Genomic DNA, 23,932 nt, shown 5'->3' on the forward strand with positions numbered 1-23,932 from the left:
AAAAAATATGCGTTCATAATATCGTCGTGCTTGAGATGAAACCAGCAGTTTTCAGCAGGATCATGCGAGAAGGACCTGTCTCTTAATTAATTTAAAACAAGTCAATGGTTTTACAATGTTTGTCAAGCTTTGGTTGGTTTAGATACAACTGGTTTGCAAAATGTAAAGTAGTGGATTAACTTTAATTTGCTGTGCAAAAAACTAACATAAACAGTCATATATATCTTTTTGTCGTGGTATAGTCTTAATTTTCATTTAGATGTCTTGAAAAGATCTTAAAAAGTCTTTAAATTTGCACTTGGAAAATGTGCAGATACCCTGAGAAAGACCGTTGGTTAGCTAGCTCATTTAAAATATCCTAAACTTTTTTTGACCCTTTTTTTTTTGTTGAAAAATCGGAATCGAGAATCGTTAGGAACCGGAATCGAAATAAGAAATCGGAATTGGAATCGGAATCGTTCAAATTGAAACGACACCCAACCATAGATATGATGCTAACATGCTGACATATACGGTCATACCGTAATTTCCCAACTATTAGCCGCGGCTTATATATTGATTTAACAAAATTTATTTAGCTATGAGGTTAATACACAGGGGCAGTTAAAGGGGAACTCGACAACTATTTCAACGTAATAAACATGTTTAGAAATCATTTGGATGGTTAAATGACCTGTTGTGGTGAAAATGGTAACTTTCCCCGCTGCCCCTAGCGTCCCCAGGCAGAAAACCAACCTTGCAACATTGAGACTACCGTCCCGGAAAGAGAAGTGAGAAACAAGAAACTCGTTTTAAATCGTGTTTCTTACCTTGTAACATCCACATTGTTCTTCCGAACTTATGCTAACCATTTCGCTAGATTGTAAACAAATCCATGTGCTTTATCGTTACCTTTTTCCTCAGTTTGAAATAGCATAAAGCACAATTTCTCCAGCAGAGGGTGAAATATAGCTAATCCTGCCAAGTTTCCCTTTAATATGGTATTAATATGACTTTGTTTCTTTTAACTTGCATAAAACACTGTCCTGCGGCTTATACACAATGTGGCTAATACACAGGAAAGTACTGTATATGTGAACGACACTGACGCACATTAACAGAATCTCTGTGGTTGAACTGGTTGAACGTGGTTGAACACACACATAAACAGAATCTCTGTGGTTGAACTGGTTGAACGTGGTTGAACACACACATGAACAGAATCTCCTCATGTTCTTCGCTTCGTTCAGATACAAGATCATTTACATAATGTCCGTCGAAAATACTTGGAGGGCAGCAGTAGAACAGCCGGCTAAGTTCGGACTTCCAAATGTCCTTATGTTGTTCATATATACGGCCCAACCACTTAACATCCGCAGAACCTCCGGTCTTACACGTAGGTCTCAATGCAGCTTCTGTCTTCATATCCTCACCTCTACCCTTGTCTTTGAGTCAGGCTTCCTTTTGGCTGTGTACATACTCTGCTTTAAAACACTCATCTCTCTCTCTCTCTGATATATAATTTTATTTAGTTTATTTCTTGGGCTCTATAAAATCTCTAAAATGGCTCTCTCTCTCTCTCCCTCTCTGTTTCTGCAGGTCTCCCCATGTCCGTGAGGTGCTGCCTGCGGCATCGCGGCGCCCCACCTCAGGAGTGGTCTGTCGCTGCCATTCGCAGCCCCTGATCCTTCCCCCTTCCTCCTCCCTCTCCTCCTCCTCCCCCCCTCCCCCCTCCCCCCTTTCCTCCTCCTCCTCTCCCACCGTCCCTCCCCCCCCCTTTCCCCCCACTCCCCACGCGACGCTGTGCTGGACGTCATGAGCATAGCAATCGCACTGGGAGTCACCACACCTGAGACACCCTACGCAGACATGGCCGCCGGATCAGAGTGAGTCGAGCGCCCGTCACATCCTGTCCCGTTCCTGCCTGCGCCACTCCAATCCTATCTAACCCCTGCTGTGTGTGTGTGTGTGTGTGTGTGTGCTCTGCGTGCTCTGCCCTTCTTCCGATCAGCTCAGTGTTTCAGGGGCAAAGCCAAGCGGGGCCAGGCGACCAGTGAGGTCATTCTAGTGCATAGTATTCTACTCAGCCTGGGAGAAAAGACAGAGCAGAAACACCCTTCTCAAAAATGCTTAGATAACAATCAGTCTTATGTTAGGTTATCCAAGAGCACTTCTCCCTTATCACATACACGTGTGTGTGTGTGTGTGTGTGTGTGTGTGTGTGTGTGTGTTTCTGTGTGTGTTGTGCCCTGTCCACCCTTATGTTTGGTTTGTCATGACTTGAGTGACTGTCAACTGTGGTGTTTATGCCCTTGCTGTGTGTGTGTGTGTGTGAAGGGTGAGTGAATGTCAGCTGTGGTGTTTATGCTCTTGCTGTGAAGGTGAGGGAGCGGCAGCGGACAGGGAGAGATGGGGAAACAGGAAATGGTGCCAGCAAGTTGGAGAGACGGGTAGAGGTGTTAGTCAGAGCGAGCGGAGCGGAGGCCATTTTGTTTTAGAGAGACAGCACTTAGAAACTGCCAGAGAGAGAGAGGAGGGGCCTTGATTCCAGGTGCGAGTTCTGCATTCCTGAGTCCTCCAGGACTTCCTCTAAGGCCAAAGGTAAAGTTCCTGACTAGAGGCATTCAGGCACCACATGGCCACCCACATAGTTGAGTTCCTGGCTCTAAATGTCACAGAGGTCAACATGGGTTGTGCAAGTTCTTCTCCAAACAAGTAGCTGACCACTGTCTTGGGCGTAAACTCTGGCTCTAGAGGGCATTTGAACGTCAGCGGTATTCCAATACTGACTAAAAATCAGACATTAGTGACTAGCATATAGGCCAGGCTAGCCTGCTCTCATCTCCAGTTACCCTACATTTTAACTACACAAAGGTGAAATATCTGTAAGATTGACAGAATCCTTTCCAAATAATCATTCCCGTCACCAACGACCTGGTAGGACAGGGCAAAAGTGGAGTTGGATTCTATTTCTGCAAGAGGTTTCCCGAGAGCCAGGGAGCAGCGAGGTTGGGTCTGGCTGGATGTGGTTTCGTACAGCAGCTGTGTTCAGCAGAGTCTCTGCTCAAGGGGAAGGAGGAGTTGCATAACATCATGGCCGCAGACATTCCATTCACTCCCCTCTGATTCACTGTGCTCAGGCAGAATGCTGGCCCAGTGTCATGGGGCCCCCTTGTGCCTCTGAGTTGAACTGCGCTGTTTTTCAGAAAAAGTTACGTGACACTGGTGGGTGTAAGCAATACTGCTCAGTCACCATGGGGGAAACCATAAGGTCATCTGCATATTTACATGGTGCATGATTTTGTTCTCTTCTTTTAGTCATTTTGATTGAGGTAGAGACAGTATTAGCTTTTGATTATATAGAGACCTGTGAAAATGCCCTTGCAGACCCTGATGTCCTACAACTGTCACTTTAATCTTCACTCCTCATCAATTGTTGTGTTTGTTTATAACCCCCCCCCCCCCTCCTCCTCCTCCCACAGCCCTGAGTCAGTTGAAGCGAGCCCTGCAGTGAACCAAAAGAGTTACTCCAACCACAGCTGTGGCAACGTTCAGAACCATGGCTACCGCGGACTGCCCTATGCTGTGAGTACCGGCATGGTCCCACCCCACTCCTCCTCCGTGTAACTTTAACCAAACATTGCCATTGCCATGCCACGAATGCCTTTGGTTGTACCCCGATCGTGTCTGCTGAAAGACTCACTAGCCCTGTGCCTGACTTATGCCATACTCTAGCTTGTGCACTTTGACCTTTTGACCTATGACCTTTGTAGCACTGATTTATAATGGTTCTGCCTCTGCGCTAGCCCTGTGCCACTGTGAATGACTGAATGAATGACTGCTCAACAAAGCCGTGAATGCCTTTGGTTTATTTTTTCATTCCTTGTCGTTTCCTTCCCTTCCAACTCCCCCCAACCCCACTCTTGTTTTTTTGTTTGTTTTTGTTTTTTCTTTCTGTTTTTTTCCCTCTTCCTTTTTTTCTCTCCTCTCCTCTCTGTGCACTCCCGCCCTCCCTCCATCCCTCCATCCATCCCTCCATCCCTCCCACCCAACCCAACCCTCCGTTCCCGCGTTCCCCTGAACACCATTGTTTGAAGATGCAACAGTCTTCCGTTGTGTGTTGTCAGGATCACAACTACGGAGCCCCACCCCCTCCCACCCCTCCCGCCTCCCCACTCTCCCAGACCATCATCCCGCGGCTGGAGCTCAATGGCGTGGCTCGCGGCCGCTACCAGTCCCCTCACGCCCACGCCCACTCCCACGCCCACCCCCGACCTGACCAGGAGCACTCGGCCGACAGCGAGACCTCGTCCGAGGAGGAGGAGGAGGAAGGTAGCGTGCCCAGCGCCTGGTGCCACTGCAGCCTGACGCAAGATGGCTTCCTCATCAAGTGCGAGAGCTGCAGGTGGGTCACTCCCGTTATTGATCCAGGGCCCCGGTCTCTGATTATCAAAACTGAAGTCCTTAGCCACGTGCTTGAGTTCAAATGGATCAGGCCATTGAAGATTTTTAAAGTCAATAATTGTATGTAACGGCCTCAAAGTTTCCGATAACTTCAAGCATAGTGATTTTCCTAATAAAGCGTGGCCTAAAAAAGCATGGACTGGAGAGGAAAGCAGTGTAGTGGTATTGATAATGGGTCGGTTTTTTGTACATGGATAAAGATATGACATAATGTTTTGGACTTGTGTTGATGGATCCCTCAGTCTCCATCCCCATGTCGTTGATCTGGTGTTCCTCTCTCGGCTGTAATAACACACTGATTGTGTTTTGCAGGGGTCTAGAGAGGAGGAAAGCATTAGACGGACAGCGCAGGAAAGCAGAGAATGTGTCCGGTAAGATGACAAATGACCTTCCTCTTAGACACACAGGGCTGGTTTCATAAACATGGATTAAGATTACGAAAACTTCAACGAAAAACGAAATTTCTACGAAAATCTTCATTGAAAAAAACTTTTAGTCTAGGACTAGGCAAATCTGAAAAAGACGTTTCTGACCCGTGTGTGTGTGTGTGTGTGTGTGTGTGTGTGTGTGTAGGTGGGGAGAGTAGTGGCACGGAGAGTGGGGACGAGGAAGTGTCGCCCTCCACGGTGTCGTACACGGCCACTCAGCACACACCCACCAGCATCACGCTCACGGTCAACCGCGTCAAGCGAAGCAAGGCCAAGAAGAGGAAGAAGAGCACGGACAAGAGCCGCACCACACCCAAAGCCAAGAAGATTAAGGTGCACAGCTCCCACTCACCCATGCGCACAGCAACTCACACACATGTATCGACTAGTAAGGTGAAGAGCCTATAGTCACGCACACGCATAGGCATCGATACAGCATGTATCCATTGGTATGTTTTGTAGCAGTATAAGCGTCATAATGTTATTAGTGAAGGCATTGCAACTGACCATGGCTGCCATGGTTCTGTTTCGTAGGCTTTCAGAGAGGGTTCCAGAAAATCCATGAGGATGAAGGTGAGCTTTCATTTCTCCTCACTCAAAATCTTTGGCACAGTTTGAGAACCTCTAACATTATTACTATTATGCTAATAGTACAATGTGGGTACAATATTGATTGTAACTATAAATATATATATTATAACTATTCTAAACACACACACACACAGAGAGAGAGAGAGACACATTTGAAAACATCCTAAAAAGAATATATACTGAAACACTCACGGTCATCTGTTTCCTTTCAGAACTCCACGACGGAGGCGAATGCGCTGGACGAGAACACGGCGGAGGGCTGGGAGACGCGGATCCGCCAGTGGACAGACCAGTACGAGGAGGCCCTGGCCAACCAGTACAGCGCCGACGTGCAGACGCTGCTGCAGCTGGCCAAGCCCAGCTCGCCCGCCCCCTCACCCGACACCATCAATCGCACCGAGCTGGCCTGCAACAACACCGTGCTCAGCTCCCAGATGCAGGTACGCCACCACACAGGCCTGGCTCTCAGCCTTATAGGATTAGCGCACTTATGTGGCCATGTAGCCACCAAATATGGATATATCTTGATATATAGATAAATAAATAGACAGATTCACATACACACTATATATTTATACATATATATTGTGTGTGTATATTTTTTTCTGACCTTTCTCGTGGACATGGAGGAGTCCGTTGCATATCATGTGAAGATATCTATTGATGTATTGATATAAAGATTGATGTATAAATATCATAATAAGCTTTAAGTAAATCCAAAATAAAGTAAAAGAAACCCACATGTGAAAGTGTGTCTCTCTCTCTCTCTCTCTCTCTCTCTCTCTCTCTCTCTCTCGTCATGTGTCTTAGTTGCAGGTGGGCCGAGTGACGCGTGTACAGAAGCATCGGAAGATTCTACGGGCGGCACGGGACCTTGAGCCGGACACGCTAATCATCGAGTACCGTGGCAAGGTCATGCTGAAGCAGCAGTTCGAGGTCAACGGGCATTTCTTCAAAAAGTACGAACCCACCTCCATCTGTGTGTGTGTGTGAGATGTGTGCTTTTGTGCACAATTATGTCATCTTTGATTGTGTCTGTGTAATGTGTTCTTTTGAAGACAATTATGTAATCTTTTATGGTAAGTGTTTGGTTTCTTATGCACATACCGGACTAAACCCAACCCCTGTCCTTCCCAACAGGCCCTACCCATTTGTCCTGTTCTACTCCAAGTTCAATGATGTAGAGATGTGTGTGGACGCCCGCACCTTTGGGAACGACGCCCGCTTCATCAGGAGGTCCTGCACCCCCAACGCTGAGGTGGGTGGCAGTGTTTGTAGAATGCCTTCCTTCACAGCTCACACAGCGGGATGCGTGTAGTGTAGTGTAATGCTATCAACCAGTAGGGCTCTGCTACTTTATTTGTTAGTAATTCCAAAATCAGTGGTTCAGTTTCTAGGAAACATGCTTTACAGGACATGCTTTGAAAGATGGACAAAGTCTTGCGTTTCATGTGTACGGACCAAACATTAATCTCATTATCTCATAATCTCACCATTACTACATGGTGTGGCCGACTTTCAAATTAGGGCCCTTCAGTCTTCAGATGAATTAGAACTTGAATATGTGTGCTTGAAACTAGCATGTGAACATTGCTTTCTCTCTCTCTCTCCATCAGGTACGGCACATGATCTCAGAAGGCATGATCCACCTCTGCATCTATGCCGTCTCTCAGATCACCAAGGACTCCGAAGTCACCATTGGCTTCGATTACGAGTTCAACAGCTGGTTAGTGACCTGTTCCGTCCACATTCACGTCCACTGCTCTTTAAGTGGAGTGGACTCTTTGTCTTCATCCATCAAATAAACTTCAATGGTCGACAAGTGTTTCACCTTTTAAGCAAAAGCCTGTAGGGATAAACGTCATGGATTAAACTCCACTTTACATTTGAACGTGCCAGATCTGTATGCATTGTAATGTATTGTACTGTACATTGTTAATCGTCATTAAGGACATTAGCAATCCCACAGCGCCTAGCTAATGAGAGCTTCTGGACACAAGCCTCCCATTTGACAGACTAATAATGACTTTGTCCCTTTCTCCCCCATTCTTATCTCTGCACCATCCCCTGCTGTAGTAATTACAAGGTGGACTGTGCTTGCCACAGGGGCAACCAGAACTGCCCGGTGCAGAAGCACAACCTGAGCCCGATGGACAGCCTGCCGTCGCAGCCGGCGTCCGGTCCAGCGCTGCCCGTCCTCCCCGGTGCCGAGACCCGCCGGAGACGAGCCCGGCGGAGAGAGCTGGAGGGGGGAGGAGCCCCCACGGCCGGCTCTGACGACAGCAACCAGCAGCCCAATGGAGACGCGCAGGACCGGGAGCATGGAGCCAGCGATGCAGAGGTGTGTGTGTGTGTATGTGTGTGTGTGTATGGCTGTGTGTGTGTGTGTGTGTGGCTGTGTGTGCGCGTGTGGCTGTGGCTGTGTGCGTGTGGCTGTGTGCGTGTGGCTGTGTGCGTGTGGCTGTGTGCGTGTGGCTGTGTGAGTGTGGCTGTGTGAGTGTGGCTGTGTGTGAGTGCGGCTGGGCGGCTGGGTGGATGTGCATGAGTGTGTGGAGGGATTTGTGTGAGTGTTGTTGGGTGTGCGTGTGTGTGGAGTGGTGTGTAAAAGAGACACACGCACATTTTGTGCTGAGGGGGGCCTCCTGAGTTCGGTCTCAAGGTGCCAACTTGGGCACATAATTATTTCAGATGGTTAAATGGTTAATGTGTGTGCCCGTACTGTCAGGGGTAGTGGGTACACTGTGCATGACCAGTGCTGTGTGAGTGATTCAGCCTATTGCATTGTGGGATACAGGATGGGCTGCTAGACGGAATGAAGCAGGAAGAAGGAGAAGAGGGCGAACTGGACGACAACGGAGTCCTCATATCAAGCAGACGGGTATGCTACTGGCTCCTCACCTCTCTCTCTCTCTCTCTCTCTCTCTCTCTCTCTCTCTCTCTCTCTCTCTCTCTCTCTCTCTCTCTCTCTCTCTCTCTCTCTCTCTCTCTCTCACACACACACACACTGCAACACAGACACGAATACATTCACACACAGTCATATGCATAAAAATACACAGTATTGTCAAATTGCAACATATGCTGATATGCTATTAGACCAAAACCTACAAACCTACTACTATTCAGTGATAATCAGGTCCACACAAATACACACACACACACACACACACACACACCTAACACATTGAACTAATGGACTCTTCTCTCTGTCCTGCAGTCCCGGGAGGACCGCGCTGCACTTGAGACCATGGAGAGGCGGAGGCGGCGTGTGGTCCAGGGGGCCGCCGATGAGCCCAAGCAGGAGCCCGGCGCCCCAGAGGAGGGAGAGGTGACGGGCCTGTCTCCCGCCGGCCCAAACCCCACGTCCAGCGCGGGAACCTCAGGGGGAGTCAGCACGCGACGCACCTCCTACGCAACGGTGAGCCAACAAGCACCACCGCTGTCGTGTGTCTTCTGAATTTCAGCTATGAGTAGTGACACACACACACACACACACACACAGAGAGAAGCAGTGAATATACTGGGAGCACATACAGGCACAAGGGGTCATAGGCGAACACACAAAGTCAACACACACACACACACACACACTCACCAGTGCTGTTGTGAAAAGCTGTACTTTTAGTGAATGTTGAGCAAATGTTCTCTTTTCCTATCTCTTTCTCTTTCCACTCCGGTCAAATGTCCTGTCTGTTGCATTCATAGAACATTGGTAATTATATTTGATCATGGTTTCTGACGTCTCCACTCGTTCGTTATCTCTCCCTCTCCTTCCTTCTCACTCCTGCGTCCAGGAGGCCCCGGTAGAGACGGACAGTAAACCCGTGACCGCGGCGCCAGCCACCCCCAAGCCCCCTCCGGCACGCTCCTCCAAGCCGCGGCCCAAGAGCCGCATCTCGCGCTACCGCTCCGGCTCGGCCCAGCGGGCGCGGCGCCAACGCCAGGCACTGGCACAGCAGGCGGCGGAGGGCGCCGGAGGGGAGGACGGAGCGCCCGGGGCCTCTCAGGGCGACCTGGGCCAGGGCGAGGGGGCGCTCGGAGCAGGACAGGCGCAGGACGGTGATGGCTACGGGGGAGCGGGCTCTGGAGCCCTGGGCAACAAGGCCAACCTGCGCTACCCCAAAACAAAGAAGGTGAGAGTATGGACATGCTAAAGATTCAGGAAGGGTCATACGTCCAGCATACACATTTATCATAGGTCATCCTTCACCCTCACAATTATATATACATTCAATTAAAAGAATGGTGATGCATTATGTTTACTTATTTAAAGGGACAATGCACATTAATTACCATGCTCACTTTACACAAGTCCTTTATGTAAATGTGCCTGATTTGGCCATATGAAGCGCAGCTCCAATCTACCTGTACCTCCTCTCACTTGTGGATATAGTTAGCATTTCGCTTTGCACAAGTTTCCTTTGACTTAATTATTAGCTCTCTTGACCTTTAACCTCTTCCCCCCCTCCATCCCGCTCAGTACCTGGTGACCGAGTGGCTCAACGACAAGATCCCGGAGCGGGCGGAGCCGGAGGCGGAGCGTCCGCTGCGCATCACGACAGACCCGACGGTGCTGGCCACCACGCTGAACATGCTGCCGGGCCTTAGCCACGCCTCGCTCATCTGCACCGCCCCCAAGCACTATGTGCGCTTCGGCTCGCCCTTCACCCCCGAGCGCCGACGCAGGCCCCTGGCCGTCGACGCCTCCTACGGCTCCTGCAAAAAGGTCAGAGGTCATCCGTTGTTCAGGCCGTCCAATCGGTGGGGACGAGGTGGGGGGGACACAGGCGAGGGGTTTCTAATAAATGTCTCACAATAGGGCAGACAGAACAACCGTTGTCAACTTAAAGCTTACTTTTTTTTGCCCAATGGGCTTTTAGTCAGATTTTTTTAGTCAAATTCAGCCGATTTCCCCTCACATTAATTTAGCTGTTCTGTAGCTGTGTATATGCTCAAAATAGAGTGGTAGGAAACTATTATAGACCCTTTCAACAAGGTAAACAAAAACAATGCCTGAACATTCTATTTGGGCCCCAATCTACTTCCTCTGCATTAAGATAACATATGGAATGTTAAAAAGGAAGTCTTGTGGGGCCAACTATGATGCTGATAATGGAACTCTCTTGAAAGGGTCCATAGCCAAACAACAGAATTTGTCATTTAACTTCCTAGCAGATTTTATACTCAGTAAATGCTCTTTAACTTATTTAAATTGATTGCATGGCTATGGCGTGGTCTGGCTCATATCATTTTTCTAACTTTGGCGTGTATGGTGTGTGTGTGTGTGTGTGTCTGCGTGTCTGCAGAGGTGGATAAAGCAGGCCCTGGACGAGAGCAAGTCCTCCTTGTCCCCGGAGGATAGCGGCGTCTCCAGCTCTTCAAACCAAAGTAACGGCAGCTCCTACCACCCTTTTAAAGCCGGTATCTACACACATCTACACACCTCTCAAAGCCATTCTGCTCAGACATTACATTCTTGCTGCTGCTGCCGCCCTTCTACCCTGAAAGGGACTGCTCTTGATAGCAAATCTCTTTGAGTTGTTTTGTTTTTATTCATATGTGGCAGGTTGTTAGATGATGATGATGATGATAGGACATACATATGACTGACAGTTGTGTAAGATGATGATGATTTAAAAAAAAAATCTCTCCCTTCCTGTCACTGCAGAGTTGAGTGCGCCCTTCAAGAAACGAAAGTCCAAGCATGCGCACGAGATGTTGAGTTCGCCCCCCGACAGCAGTGCGTCCGGCAGTGACCTGTTGCTACGGCCGCTGTCGCCCATTACGCCACCGCCACCCTCGGACCCTGGGCACTCGCTGCGGCCAGCCCTCAGCACATCCTGCGCCCTGTACCTGGGTGCCGAGGACGAGCAGCAGAACGGCGCCACCATGCCCTACTCGCCCCTCACCTCGCTGCCCACCAGCCGCTGCAACACGCCGCTGCAGTTTGAGGTAGGACACAACACACTCGTACACACACACACACACACACACACACACACACACACACACACAGAAACGTGCACACACATATACTCACTCACAGAAACGCGCACATGCACACACATACGCACGCACACATCTGTGCACACTCACGCACTCGCACACACACAGTGCCAACATGTCAAGGCATTTTATTATAGCATGCATGCAAAACAGCACACCTTAAACATGCCGTATTTAAGTGTGAGCAGCAGTGAATGTGATTAGTGTTCATATTTTCAATTCTTTGCCTCCAGAACATCTCATCCCCAGAGGCTTCCCCAGTACACCGGCCAGAATCTCTGTCTCCAGAGGTGAGTGTCTGTGTGTGTGTGTGGGGCGGCATGTCTTACCACAGGGAATACACATTCTGTCCAGAGAGGAGCAGCTGTGTGTATCTGTGGGTGTGTTTAAGAGTCTTGCTTTTGGAAAATACAGGGAGCACAGATGTTTGGCTTATAAAAATGTAAATGTGATTGCTGTCCTGATGTAACCTAGCGTGTTTGTGGGAGAGAGTTATAAGCATGCTTAGCAACTGAAACACTGTGTTCTCTCTGCCTGTTCCCCCTTATGTTCAGCCTTGCCTGCGGTCGGACTTTGACTCCATTCGCAACGCTACCTTTCCTGACCTTTCCATGACCTCCAGCTTGGACAGTCCTGTCCCGGTGCCCGAGGACTTCCCCGCCGTCTCCCCCTCACCCCTTAGTCTCTCCGGTGGAGGGACCCCCCTCACCCCGGTGTCCACGTCCGCCCCAGGCGACTCCTCAACGGGCACGCGGTCGGGCGAGTCCCAGGCTCGAGAGCAGGCATTCAGGACAGAGTTCAATCTCATCTACGCGTGCTCTCCCCTCAACGCCAACCTAGGGGAGGGCCTTGGCCCCCGCGGCCCCCTGACGGACAGGCGGCACTCCCAGTCGGAGGGCAGCTTCTCACCTGCGGAGTCCTACTTCGGCGCCGTGAGTGGCCAGGGGCTACTCTCGGAGACGGGGGCCGGGTCACTCTCACCCTATCCAGAGCCACATTACGGGGGCGGGTACCCAGACAGTGGCACCCCCCCTCACCCCAGCAACCCTCCCCAAAAGAAGAAGGCAAGTGGTTCCCTTCCCACTGTTGCATTGATTTGCAGCTAGCATTAACCATTGTGTTTGCTGTTTTTTAAACTGAGGAAACGTGGGCCTTAACAGAGATGTTGAGGCGTTCATGTTAGGAACTGATATGTAAATCGGTTTTGGCAGCAAGTCTCACCCTGTCCTAAAAATAGAGAGAACAACTCTTGGTTCCTCTTTTGGAGATGATGGTTCTCATTTATCAAGCAAGCACACTTCATAACCCTGAGTGTCTCATCTCAAAGGTCATCCGTAATGCTCTCAGGATTTCTACGCTCACTGGCTTTTTATTGCGCAGTGAAAAACCTTTCCACTCTGTGTGTGTGTGTGTGTGTGTGTGTGTGTGTGTGTGTGTATATGTGTGTGTGTGAAAGACCGCTTGATAAATTAGACCCAGCCATCTCCTCAAACCGATCCGAGCGAGCTTCTCTCCCGCTCGTCTCTCTGAGACTTCATCTTTGTATCTGCTCTAGCCGTCGAATTCTACTCTGTGCCTCTCTCTCTCTCTCTCTCTCTCTCTCTCTCTCTCTCTCTCTCTCTCTCTCTCTCTCTCTCTTCTCTCCCCTCCTCCCCCTGCCCCCCACACACCCACCCTTCTCTTTTAATACATTATTGCCAAGTCTCTCTCTCCTTTTCCCCTTCTCTGTCCTTTTGTTATTTTCCTAAGGCAGAGGGGGAACGTGATCACCGTTAGTCAGCTGCCAGGCTGTCAGCCTGGTTACCAGGCCCTAGCTGTAAGAGGCCATTGCAAGCCTATGCAGAACATGGTGAATATACTCGCACTGACCAGCTACCTCTTAGAAGTGTGCATGAAGATGTTCTGTTTTTTTTTGTTTTTTTTGCATTTGCATTCAACCCAACACCATTATCTTCTCATGCCAACGAGCATAGCACGATCAGCTCTGGGATTATATGCCATGGTGATTTATACTCCCGATGTCCACAGATACATACGTGCTTGGTTGAGCATTCCTACTCTTTTGATCAGAAAGGGAATTTTTCACTTTTCATTTGTCTGTCATTTTTCTCATGGTGTGGGGTTGGAGCCATTCAATGCCCGGTCAGAATGGCTCCTGGTGATGCTCATAATGATCCAGCCATCTTGCATGTATGTACACACACACACACACACACTGCACAGATAAACAAATGTACACACAAACTCAACCTAGATTTAAGCCTATAACGATGTTGCCAAACCTCATTGAAACAATGAAAGGGTGACTCAGAGATGGATCTTTTCATTAGTCTCAGAGTCTTTCTCATAACACCCCTACACAAGTATCTCTGAAATTGCCGTTATAAAGGAACTATTCCTGTCAAACTCTGCTTTTTGAATTGTTGTTAATTCACACATTTTTCCAGTAGAGGTCAGTAAAGCTGGCCTTAGAACTCTTTGGATAGCAACTAATGAATGAGCCCTAGCTGAACTCATATATTCTTAATTTACCAAAGTCATATTTCATGCCAAAGATAATGGAAAAAGGTCATTTTAAAAACATGGGCCTTCAGTTTTGATGGTGTAAACTCTTGCTTTTCTCTTTCTCTGAAGGTCACCCTGTATGTAGAACATCCACTCTTTCACTACATAGTGCACGGCACAGTGAATGGTGGTTAGGGCTGGGACAACGCGTCGACGTAATCGATGACGTCGACGCAAAATATGAGCGTCGATTTGTCAAGCATAACGTGTGCTGCTAAGTATTTTTAATTTTACACCTTCAGTGTTTTCGATACGTTGACTAATCTGTGGCTGGGCACCACGAAATCAAAACCGGCCACCACACATTGATGTTCTATGTTGTAGGCTACATTGGGCTAAATTGCTATTAAATCCGCTTAGCATCGTGACCATGCTGCACAAATTTGTTCTTATCACAACATAGTACATTGAGGAGACTAAACGAAGTTAAGTTACAGTATGCAATCAAGCAGTAGCCCTATCTCAAAGCTAACGTTAGAATACTGTTTGGATGTCAAGTTTAGCATGCTTACTTGCAGCTGCTTGTATTACTCAGGCAGGGCTCATTTTATTGACTCTGTTTGCAAAATCCCGATGGAAATGGAAAAGTGTTTTCTAAGACTCAAAAGTGCTTGTCCAAAGGAGAAGTACGAACTGTTATTTGAACTACGTTATGAATTGCATCCACACATCAGCAGCCTTTTAACTGTGTTAATGTTAATTGCAAGGATTCCCACACGAACGTCTTAAAATGACAGGCACTCAATTAGACATACCTACTGAACTTTATTGAATGCTACCTCTGACTAAGAATGCATTACTTTGCACTTGTAGTTACTTGCACTTCAGTCTTTTATTTTGGAATCTTAAGAGCAATAAACATATATTGCAATGTTAAAGAATTCATGTTTTTTCATTCAGACATGTAAATAAACATGTGTAAGTTGTTATTAGTGAATTAATGGGGAGATAATCGAATAATCGAAATCGAATCGGACTGAAAAAATGAATCGTTAGATTAATCTATGCATCGAAAAAATAATCGCTAGATTAATCGTTTAAAAAAATAATCGTTTATCCCAGCCCTAATGGTGGTTATTCAGTATATGCCACTATATAGTGAGTGAGTGGACTCGGCTCACGCAGACTATTAGATTTATGCCCAGGTGCTTGTCTGTGTGTGGAGGTGGTTGTGGGGGGATGTTCCAACTTTATTGAACACCTGTTCAGGTGTTTGCATTGGTTGTGATTAACTGTGCCTTGAGCTAGAAGTTAGGAGCTTTTGATTTCACCACTAACCATGCATTTGGGAGTTACCTGCTCATGTCCTCTGTGAACCAACCTCTCCTCTGAACGGTTAAAGGGGATACGATTTGGATGAACCCGTTAATCAGGTGTCTTTGCATGCCATCGCTCAATACTACCATACTCATTCACATTCCGGCGATGGATGGATCCATGTTGCATTTGAAATATTGTGTGGTGTGTGTCCATGTCTGTCTGGTGTACTGTTGTTGCACTTGTTGTGGTGTATGTCTATATATGTGTGTGTGAGTGTGTGTCTGTCTGTATGTATGTGTGTGTGGGTTTGTCTATGTAAAGTAATGAGCTGGCTCGAGCGTGTAGTTCTGCATGGCTTCCCTAAACCATGCCCTCCCCCCTCCTTCTCCCCCTCCCTCTCCTCTTTTCCAGGTGTCGCTGCTGGAGTACCGCAAGCGGAAACAGGGAACCCGGGACACCGAGTCCGTCGGCTCCATGGGGACCCCCACGCGTCCCAGCTCGCTGTGCCCCAGCACGGAGTCCCCTGGTGGGCCACGCTCGTTGCTGCAGCCCCCCACTTCCCCGCACAGCTCCTTCTCCTCGCCTGCACACCAGGCCTTCCCCCAGATAGAGGAGGTCAGCCCCCCGGACCTCAGCTCCAGCTCCGGCTCCAGTGCGGGCTCAGGCCCTCGGCTACAGGAAGGCATCTCCTGGTGAGTGACACACACACACACACACAAACACACACACATACACACACTGATTGACCCACAAAAGTAGATGTCGGTAGGCAGTAAGCAGGGTGCTTGTGCAGGTCTAGAAATTTCTGGAATTATGAAACACTTTTCCAGACCCGGAAAGTCTCCGAATAGGTCTGGAGGTTTTGCTCGTGGTAATACACAAAAAATGGGCAAAACAAATGCCAAAGGTCACACTTCCAAAAATACTCATCACCATAAATAGAAAAAAAAAAGGCTTCCTGTTTGGGGAGACGGAATTTTTCTCTCTGGAAAGGGCAAGCACCCTGGCAGGATTTGGATGGCATTTTTAACATGATGCCTGCAGTTGAGTGCATTAGTGCTGCGGTGACTTAGTTGACCCTCATGTCCTCTGGCCTGGCGTCTGTCTCAGGATCGTGCCCACGACGGTGGAGCGCCTGAGGGAGGGCCAGGGCGTGCTGGAGAGGGTGCTCCGGGGCAACCTCAAAATGGAGCGAGCCCTCAAGAGGACTGACCCCGGTGACCATGGAAACAGCAGAGACAAAGACGCAGGTAGAGTAGCCCTTGATGTGACGCGCACGCGCCTTCTCCATTGTCCAGTTAATTTCCTCTCAGCCGGCCAGCTCGTTTACCCACTGTTCTCCCTGCGTCCCCTTTTCTTCAGACTCTGTGGAGACAGACCGGTATGACCTCACCACAGCATCACCCCTGAGAAGCCCGCACCCTTACAGCCCGTCTGTCTACCAGCACCAGGTACTGTGTGTGTGTGTGTGTGTGTGTGTGTGTGTGTGTCAATGGTATGCGTTCCGATCTAAATATCCTGATATTTTTTGCAGTGTGTGTTTGTATTTGCATGTCCTTATGGATGATTCTTTCAGTGGTTTATGTTGATCTGGTTTGATCGCCCTGGTCTGCTCTGCTCCCTCTCAGCCTCACCTGTCGGAGCCCCATGTGACCTCGGACAGCTCGGCCTCTCCGTTCCGCTCCTCGTACAGCCCCTCGCCGTCATACCCGCGGCCACTCGCCCAGGACCACGCCCCGCAACCGACCCAGAGCACCCCTCCCACCTCCGCCTCTTCCTCCTCGTCCTCCTCATCCTCCATCTCGTCGCTGGACTCGTCCGTGAGCGGCACCTCCAGGCCTGTGGGTGGCGCTGTCCAGGATGCCTCATACCCCAGCAGCAGCCACCTGAAGGCCAGCCTGTTGAACAGCGGCCTGTTGTCAGCCTCGTCCAGCCCCCCGGTCCCTAGGAGCCAGTCCCACTCCAAAACAGACATCAGTGTCGGTGGTGCTGGTTGTGGCGGTAGTGGCCTACTCACCGGGAGCGCGGCGTCCCACGCCTCCAGACTTGCCCAGCAGGGCTCGGGTTCGGGCCGCGGCATTCAGGCAAACTCTCGGCTCTTGTCTGCCCCCAGCTCCCAGCACTACCCACCGCGAGGAGCGCCACTCAACCAGTTCCAGCACCCTCCCCTTCAGGGGTCAGGGGTACGGACACAGACAGGGAGCTACTAGGACCCTGCGTGCGTGTGTGTGTGTGTGTGTGTGTGTGTGTGTATGTATGTGTGTGCTAAGAGTCAAAGAAAGAGAGGATGGGGTGTGTGTGTGTGTGTGTGTGTGTGAGAGGCCCTCCTCAGCTGCACCTGTGGAAGAGACTCTGGGTTGTGGGAGTGGCCAGTGTTCAATGAGACTTGAGGAACAAGGACTCCTGTATCCATAAGTTGTTTTTTTCTTAATTTTTTCTCACATTATTTTCTTTCCTCTTTTTCACCAAAAAATAAACTAAATCACCACAAGCATACTTGTAGGCTAACGTCAAAACGGACATTTATTAAAGACGCGAAAGAAGAATCAAGAGGATTAAAAAAAAAAAACTTTAGGAGTATGGAGAAAATGAGAACTCTTTAAGAATCGTGTATCATTTTAAATTTACCCGTTTGTTTAAAAAGGTAGACGGTAAAATATGTTTGTGTAAACACCTGTGATAATCTGAAACTGGCGCCGGTTCCGTTTGATTCTGCTTAATCACAGGTGCTGGAACTCATCAGAAGAGTCTCTTTTGTGTTGTTTTCTTGTTGTTGTTGTTGTTGTTTTTAAACTCTGCTGCAGTTCCCTTACCACCCTACTCCACCATTTGTCCCAGTCCATTACTGAAACACATAGCCAAGTGTCTGAATCCTCCGTTCAGAACAGAGAAATATATATAGATATATATATATCTCAATCTTTTTGGACATAAAAAAGAACCATGCCAGGTAAGACGCAGCGCAAGAGAGTGTGCTCTCTCGGATCATTCCAGTGCGGTTCTCCAGCGGCCTGTGTGTGCTCCCTCTCTTTCTCCCTCCTGATCCTCCAAGCCCCATGGACCTGTTTCCAGAGTGACACTGGTGTCCGGATCTTTACTTGATTTCTGTCCCCAGCTCCAGATAGCTAATCTGTTTTACTTGTAGCAACTCAAGAATTGCTTTGTTATACTTGACACACACACACACACACACACACACACACACACACACGGATCTAATTAATCCATGGTGCTGCAGTTATCTCTGGGTTTAGAGTTTGTTTGTTTTTCCTATTGGAACTTTATTTTCTTAGTGATTTCCTGTTGTATTCCAAGATTTGCGAGACTTCAGCTGATGCTCTGATTAGACAGGAGCAAAAAACAAAAAAACAAGATTCATTGTCTTGGTGTGCTGGGATGCTGTGGCAGAGGAACTGTAGTGCACTGCTTTTCCGAGGTTTGCCCCCGCCCCCTTTCCGTATTCCTGTTTTGTTTTTGAAAACAAGAATAGTTCTCCTCTAATCCCTACACCTCCCCGACCAATCTGAGCATTCCACACAAACATGAGTGAAAAAAAGAAGGAAAAAAAAACAGAAAATTAGAACTAAATGTTAAGAAAGCTGCTGTGCTCTCAGTTGTACGTTTTCATTCTTTTTTCGTTGTTTAGTTTTCTTTTTAAAGAAAAAAAAACGCAAGTGCTGCTTGTAGTTGTTTCCGTTTCTACAGAATGCTGTACCTGCCTCATGAAACGGAGAGAGTCGGGTTTGTTGGGGGAGACGGACTCTCTCCCTCACTCCCTCCAGTGAACGTCAAGGTCTCGTGCCATGACCACTGCATTGGGGATTTAAAAAAAGAAGAGCAAGGAGAGACAACACCCATCATTTGAGACTGAATGGACATCCCCCCCATCCAGGGTTCCTACCAAGGATATGGACCTGTTGATGTAACAGCAGACACAGGCTGGAGGACCGCATTAGTGTCTCGGAGATTGAACGGGAATATTCAAAAAGAATACTTTTTTGTTCTATTTTTTTTTTTTTCTAGTTCTTGGATACGTTTGAGGATCCCCATCAAGCTTTCGGGAGGGGTGGACTGGGTAGTAGGTGAACAGGACTGGATTTTCACCGTCTGCCCCCCCCCCCCCCGTCTTCACTTCCCCTCCTTCTGACCCAGTTACCTAAAGACTCAAGGGTACTCACTGGTTAACATGAATGTTTCTCTCTTTCACAAAACACTTTTGAGTTAAAAAAAATGAAATACGTATTGAAATGGACACGATGATGCAAATGTTGACTTTTGTGACACGGGGGTTCTAAAAAAGAAAAAAGAATAACAGACCAGCACCTTAATGACAAACAAAGCAAAATCCCAGAACGTATGATCATGTGTACTTGTATAAAAACGTGTTATATACTGTTCCAAGAAAATATAGTACACTAAAGTTGCCGCATGATTAGTTTTCTTTCCCCTTCTTGTTCTGGGGGGTGGGGGGGGGGGTAACACTGGGTGTGGTATTGAAGGGCGGGGCTAAGACTGCCTGGTTTGTACTTCTCCCCTCCCCTTCCTGTCTCTTGAAACTGGACAGATTACTTCCTTTTTTTCAAAGGATTTTTTTTTTTTTAACTTCAAACATAGTAATAAATATTTGGTATCTACCCCCATACCAACAAGACAACAGTACTGATCAGATGAGATGTATCAATGCATTTTGATAATAAAATACTCACGATGACAACATTCTAGTTTTAAAACAGTAGTATGGATATCTTATTTAATAGCTGCAGACTTACAAGAGATGTGAACATTTATCAACAGATCTGTCCAACTGACAACTGGCAAAGAATCAGTCTCCAGAGAATGACAGAATTCAGAGATTGGTGTGAACGCGATGCAAAGAGAGAGATGGTGAGATCCAGGTGGCCAAATACAGATGCTCTGAATGTGAGTTATTCTCCCAGTAAAGGATTTCATTGATATCAACATGTATAACTTACATTTGTGATACATGTAGTAATTTAGCTGACACTTTATTCAAAGCGACTACAAAAAGGGAAGCAATCAAGGTACAACTGGGGGGTATTAACGTGGTTTAAGTAAGTACGTGGGGTAAGTACATGGTTTAGTGACACACCTGGGTAAGTTAACTCGGTTAACTCAGAGTAAGTGGTAAATCTCCTACAACAAGAGCCGTATGGCATTGCTTTGTTAGGAGAATGAAGCCATACAGCTCTTCTATTAGGAGGTTTACCACTTACTATGAGTTAACTTACCCAGGTTTGTCACTAAACCACGTAATTGGAATACCCCCCTGGACAGATGCTAAGCAGCCTGCAAGCAAGCTTCTATTTCTGGTTGTCCATCAGGTCTCTCTTTTCAACAGTGTTGGACTGTATTTATGTGTCAGGCCATGCCCCAGGGACACTGCAATGCGGGGGAAGACTGGGTAAATTCAAGAGCCCTGCACTGTCAAGGTGCCCTCCTCAAGCAAGATGACGAGTGTTATTGTTATTATTAATGTGGAAGCACAACACGATGTTATAGTCCTAACATCTAGCAGTGCCCGTTGATCAGCAAAATGAATGACCATGGTTGTCAGACTGGCTGACTGACACACTGATCTTCACCGGATCCAGCTGTAGGGTCGGCAGTCCAGCTCCAGGTTGTCCCGGTACACAACGCGATATCCACAATCTTTAGCGACCCGCTGACACTTCTTGGGCCAGGATGTAGGCTTAATGGGTCTGAAGGAAAGGTCAAGATATTGTGAGAACCGAGAAGGACCTCTTCACCTCAAGGGACAGAGAATGATCATGATGCCCACATAAAAAGGCAAACCAAGAAGTCTTCAAGAACTAAATTCCATTTAATTTCACCTGAATATATATATATTTTTTTTTTTTGGTATAGAATTATACAATTGTGAAGGAGCAGTAGGTGTAAAAGCTTACTTTGTAGTTTGGGGAAATATTTTCATTTTGGTTACTTATTATCAATTAATAATGATAATAAGTTTATTAGAATTATACTTAGACTTACGAAAGACACACAAATCCATTATCATGACAATAGCACTTGTCACAGCCCTTGTGAAATGTTTGTCCTGGAGTGAAGAGACTCCCCTTATGCACACATGGTCCTAAGAAAGAATTAGGAGTTTAGAATTAAGAATGAATTACTAATATTTATAATAAATATACAGCAAGCATCGGTTGTTGAGGGTACTTTTATATATGGTATGTATACAGTTAAGAACGAAATTATTCACACCCCTGGGAAATATTGATGTAATGTTGATTTTCTCTTGACCAATATGTTTGTTCTGACTGAAAATGACACTGCCACATGCCAAAAGGTTGTAAGACAATGTGGTAGAAACATGGAATCAATCGTGGAATGGAATAATCGATTTGATCTTTTTTTTAACATTTTTTATGAAAAATAGCAAGTCCAAAATTATTCATACCCTTTTTAAATAATCAATGGAAACATCTTTATTTGCATTCACAACTCTCAAAATGGTTCTTATAATATCTACCAAGCCTCTCCATTTCTCAACAATGATTCTAGACCACACCTTTTTAACAGCAATCCGGGTTTTCAGTCAGGAACGATTATTTGCCATCACTCTGGCCTTGTGCTCACTTTTTTGACGGTTTGAGGTCTGGACTCTCAGTTAACCATTTCTTGCCTTGTTTGGCCATGTGTTTTGGATCATTGTGTGGTTTAACGATTCAATGATGCCCATTGGGGCAGGTCTCTCGGCAGACTGCCTGATCTTTTCCATCAAAAATCTCAATGTAGCCCCTTGTTTTAGTGTTACTGTTTACTTTGAGAAGTTCACCAGGTTCCATTGTCTGAAAAACACCCAAAACGAATACATTTCTATAGCTATTCTCCACACTGTGGATGGTGTTTTGCTGGTTGAAATTTTCACTCCATCTTAAAATGGATCACTTGGTCTTCTTGGATGCTGATCATGGATCACTCTTCTCCAAACATGCACAACTCAGCTAAACCTTTATAAGGGCACACCTGGACAAAGAATTTAGCTTTCGCTGGAATTCTTTTTGACCCAGGGACATGGCCTAAGATTGGCTTAAAAAAAAGTCATTAAATTCCAATGGCACCATGTCCATTTCAATTGTGGGGGTTAGAAAAGTATTCTTTTGCGATGTTTTTCAACCAGGGGGACCTGGTGACCTCAAAGTAAACGGTAGCACTAAAGTAAGAGGCTACACTGAGATTCTAGAGGAAAAGATCAGGCAGTGTGCCAAGAGACCTGCCCCAGTAGGCATCATTGAACTATTAAACCATACAATGATCCAAAACATACAGCCAAACAAGGCAAGAAATGGTTAACAGAGAACAATGTCAACATTTTAGAGTGGCCCAGGCAAGAAATGGTTAACAGAGAACAATGTCAACATTTTAGAGTGGCCCAGCCAGAGTCCAGACCTCAATCAGTCAAAAAAGTTAGCACAAGGCCAAAGTGATGGCAAATAATCATTCCTGCCTCAAAACCCAGATTGCTGCTAAAAAGGTGCGGTCTACAATCACCGTGGAGACATGGAGAGGCTTGATAGGTAGTATGAGAACCATTTCGAGAGCTTTGATGGTAAATAAAGATGTTTCCATTGACTATTTAAAAAGGGTATGAATAATTTTGGACATGGCATTTTTCTTAAAAAATGTTAAAGATTAAAAAAACGATTATTTTTTGATTCCATGTTTCTACCACATTGTCCTACAATCTTTTGGCATGTGGCAGTGTCATTTTCAGTCAGTACAAACATATTGGTCAAGAAAAAAATGGATGAAGGTGAGGAAAAAGAGGAAAAAGGTGTATGAATAATTTCGTTCTTAACTGTATATATATATATATATATATAGCGATGCTTACTGCCAAACCAGAGCAGCTCTCTGATTAATCACATTTTTGCCCAAAATTGTGCTTTCTCATGTGTGTCCTTGGAAGACCACCAGATGGCAACATTAACCAATGTAAGAAGGTAAGTAAAGAAAAATCCTTCTGAGACTCCTGCTACACAGAAGCCAGCTCTTGCTCTAGGAATACCGCCCATCAAAAGTTCTGATATCGTTATTTATCTTTGGTGAAAGCCAGACAGTTGAACACCATGGCAGAGGCCTTGGCTACCCATTACAGGCAAGCTTTCAATTAAACTGAATTAATCAATCAATTAATTAAAATGTTGCTGATGTTAACAGATGGAAATATTTGTTGTGTGCAGTGCATATAGACACTCACCTGTGTGACGAAACACGGCTGCCCTCGTAATGCTCACACAGATGACAAGGACCAAAATAAAGAACACCCTCCTCCAGCAACTCATGTTAACAACAAACTGATGGTTTTCGAGAGAATGAATATACCAACTATAGAGGATTGGTTAGAAATCAATCCAATATGGTCAAGACATTCAGTTAAAAATAAATCCAATTAATAAAATGAAGAGAGATGGCCCAGCAGGTGAGTGAGGTCTGCTGTTGAGAGATGAAGACCCAAAGAGAGCTGCAGGCAGAGGACTTAACAGCTTTCCTTCTGGCAGACACCAGATGCTTCTTATGTGTTCTGTCAGTGTGTGGAAGTCTTCATCTCTCTCTCTCTCTCTCTCTCTGCTGCTCTGTCTCTTTCTCTCACC

General features: G+C 46.8%; 1 protein-coding gene across 10 annotated transcripts; it reads left to right on the forward strand.

Moving 5' to 3' along the window:
- The first annotated feature begins 1,740 nt into the window (after positions 1 to 1,740).
- Positions 1,741 to 19,339, forward strand: setd5 (SET domain containing 5). Of its 10 annotated transcripts, none has more exons than XM_048254501.1 (24): positions 1,742 to 1,865; positions 3,462 to 3,564; positions 4,077 to 4,384; positions 4,756 to 4,814; positions 5,017 to 5,204; positions 5,406 to 5,444; positions 5,675 to 5,902; positions 6,273 to 6,421; positions 6,603 to 6,720; positions 7,079 to 7,188; positions 7,539 to 7,803; positions 8,257 to 8,340; positions 8,680 to 8,880; positions 9,257 to 9,595; positions 9,943 to 10,188; positions 10,769 to 10,883; positions 11,131 to 11,414; positions 11,702 to 11,758; positions 12,023 to 12,532; positions 13,222 to 13,317; positions 15,705 to 15,985; positions 16,404 to 16,543; positions 16,656 to 16,744; positions 16,922 to 19,339. In XM_048254501.1, the coding sequence occupies exons 1-24, from the start codon at positions 1,795 to 1,797 to the stop codon at positions 17,501 to 17,503; spliced, it is 4,662 nt and encodes a 1,553-aa protein (XP_048110458.1). In that variant the 5' UTR covers positions 1,742 to 1,794; the 3' UTR covers positions 17,504 to 19,339. The 10 variants fall into 10 exon arrangements, 9 of the variants coding, with proteins under 9 accessions (XP_048110458.1, XP_048110461.1, XP_048110459.1 ...); XM_048254504.1 differs by having other exon boundaries at positions 7,569 to 7,803; XM_048254502.1 differs by having other exon boundaries at positions 4,086 to 4,384.
- Positions 19,340 to 23,932: the final 4,593 nt, after the last annotated feature.

Source organism: Alosa alosa, chromosome 10 (genome assembly GCF_017589495.1).
Source record: "Alosa alosa isolate M-15738 ecotype Scorff River chromosome 10, AALO_Geno_1.1, whole genome shotgun sequence".
Lineage (NCBI taxonomy): Eukaryota > Metazoa > Chordata > Actinopteri > Clupeiformes > Clupeidae > Alosa > Alosa alosa.

Bases quoted from the DNA above. Each gene is read 5' to 3' on its own strand.
- setd5 (XM_048254501.1), top strand. From the start codon at position 1,795: ATGAGCATAGCAATCGCACTGGGAGTCACCACACCTGAGACACCCTAC. The intron at 1,866-3,461 runs GTGAGTCGAGCG...CTCCTCCCACAG, and splicing joins GACATGGCCGCCGGATCAGA to CCCTGAGTCAGTTGAAGCGA. The intron at 6,721-7,078 runs GTGGGTGGCAGT...TCTCTCCATCAG, and splicing joins CCTGCACCCCCAACGCTGAG to GTACGGCACATGATCTCAGA.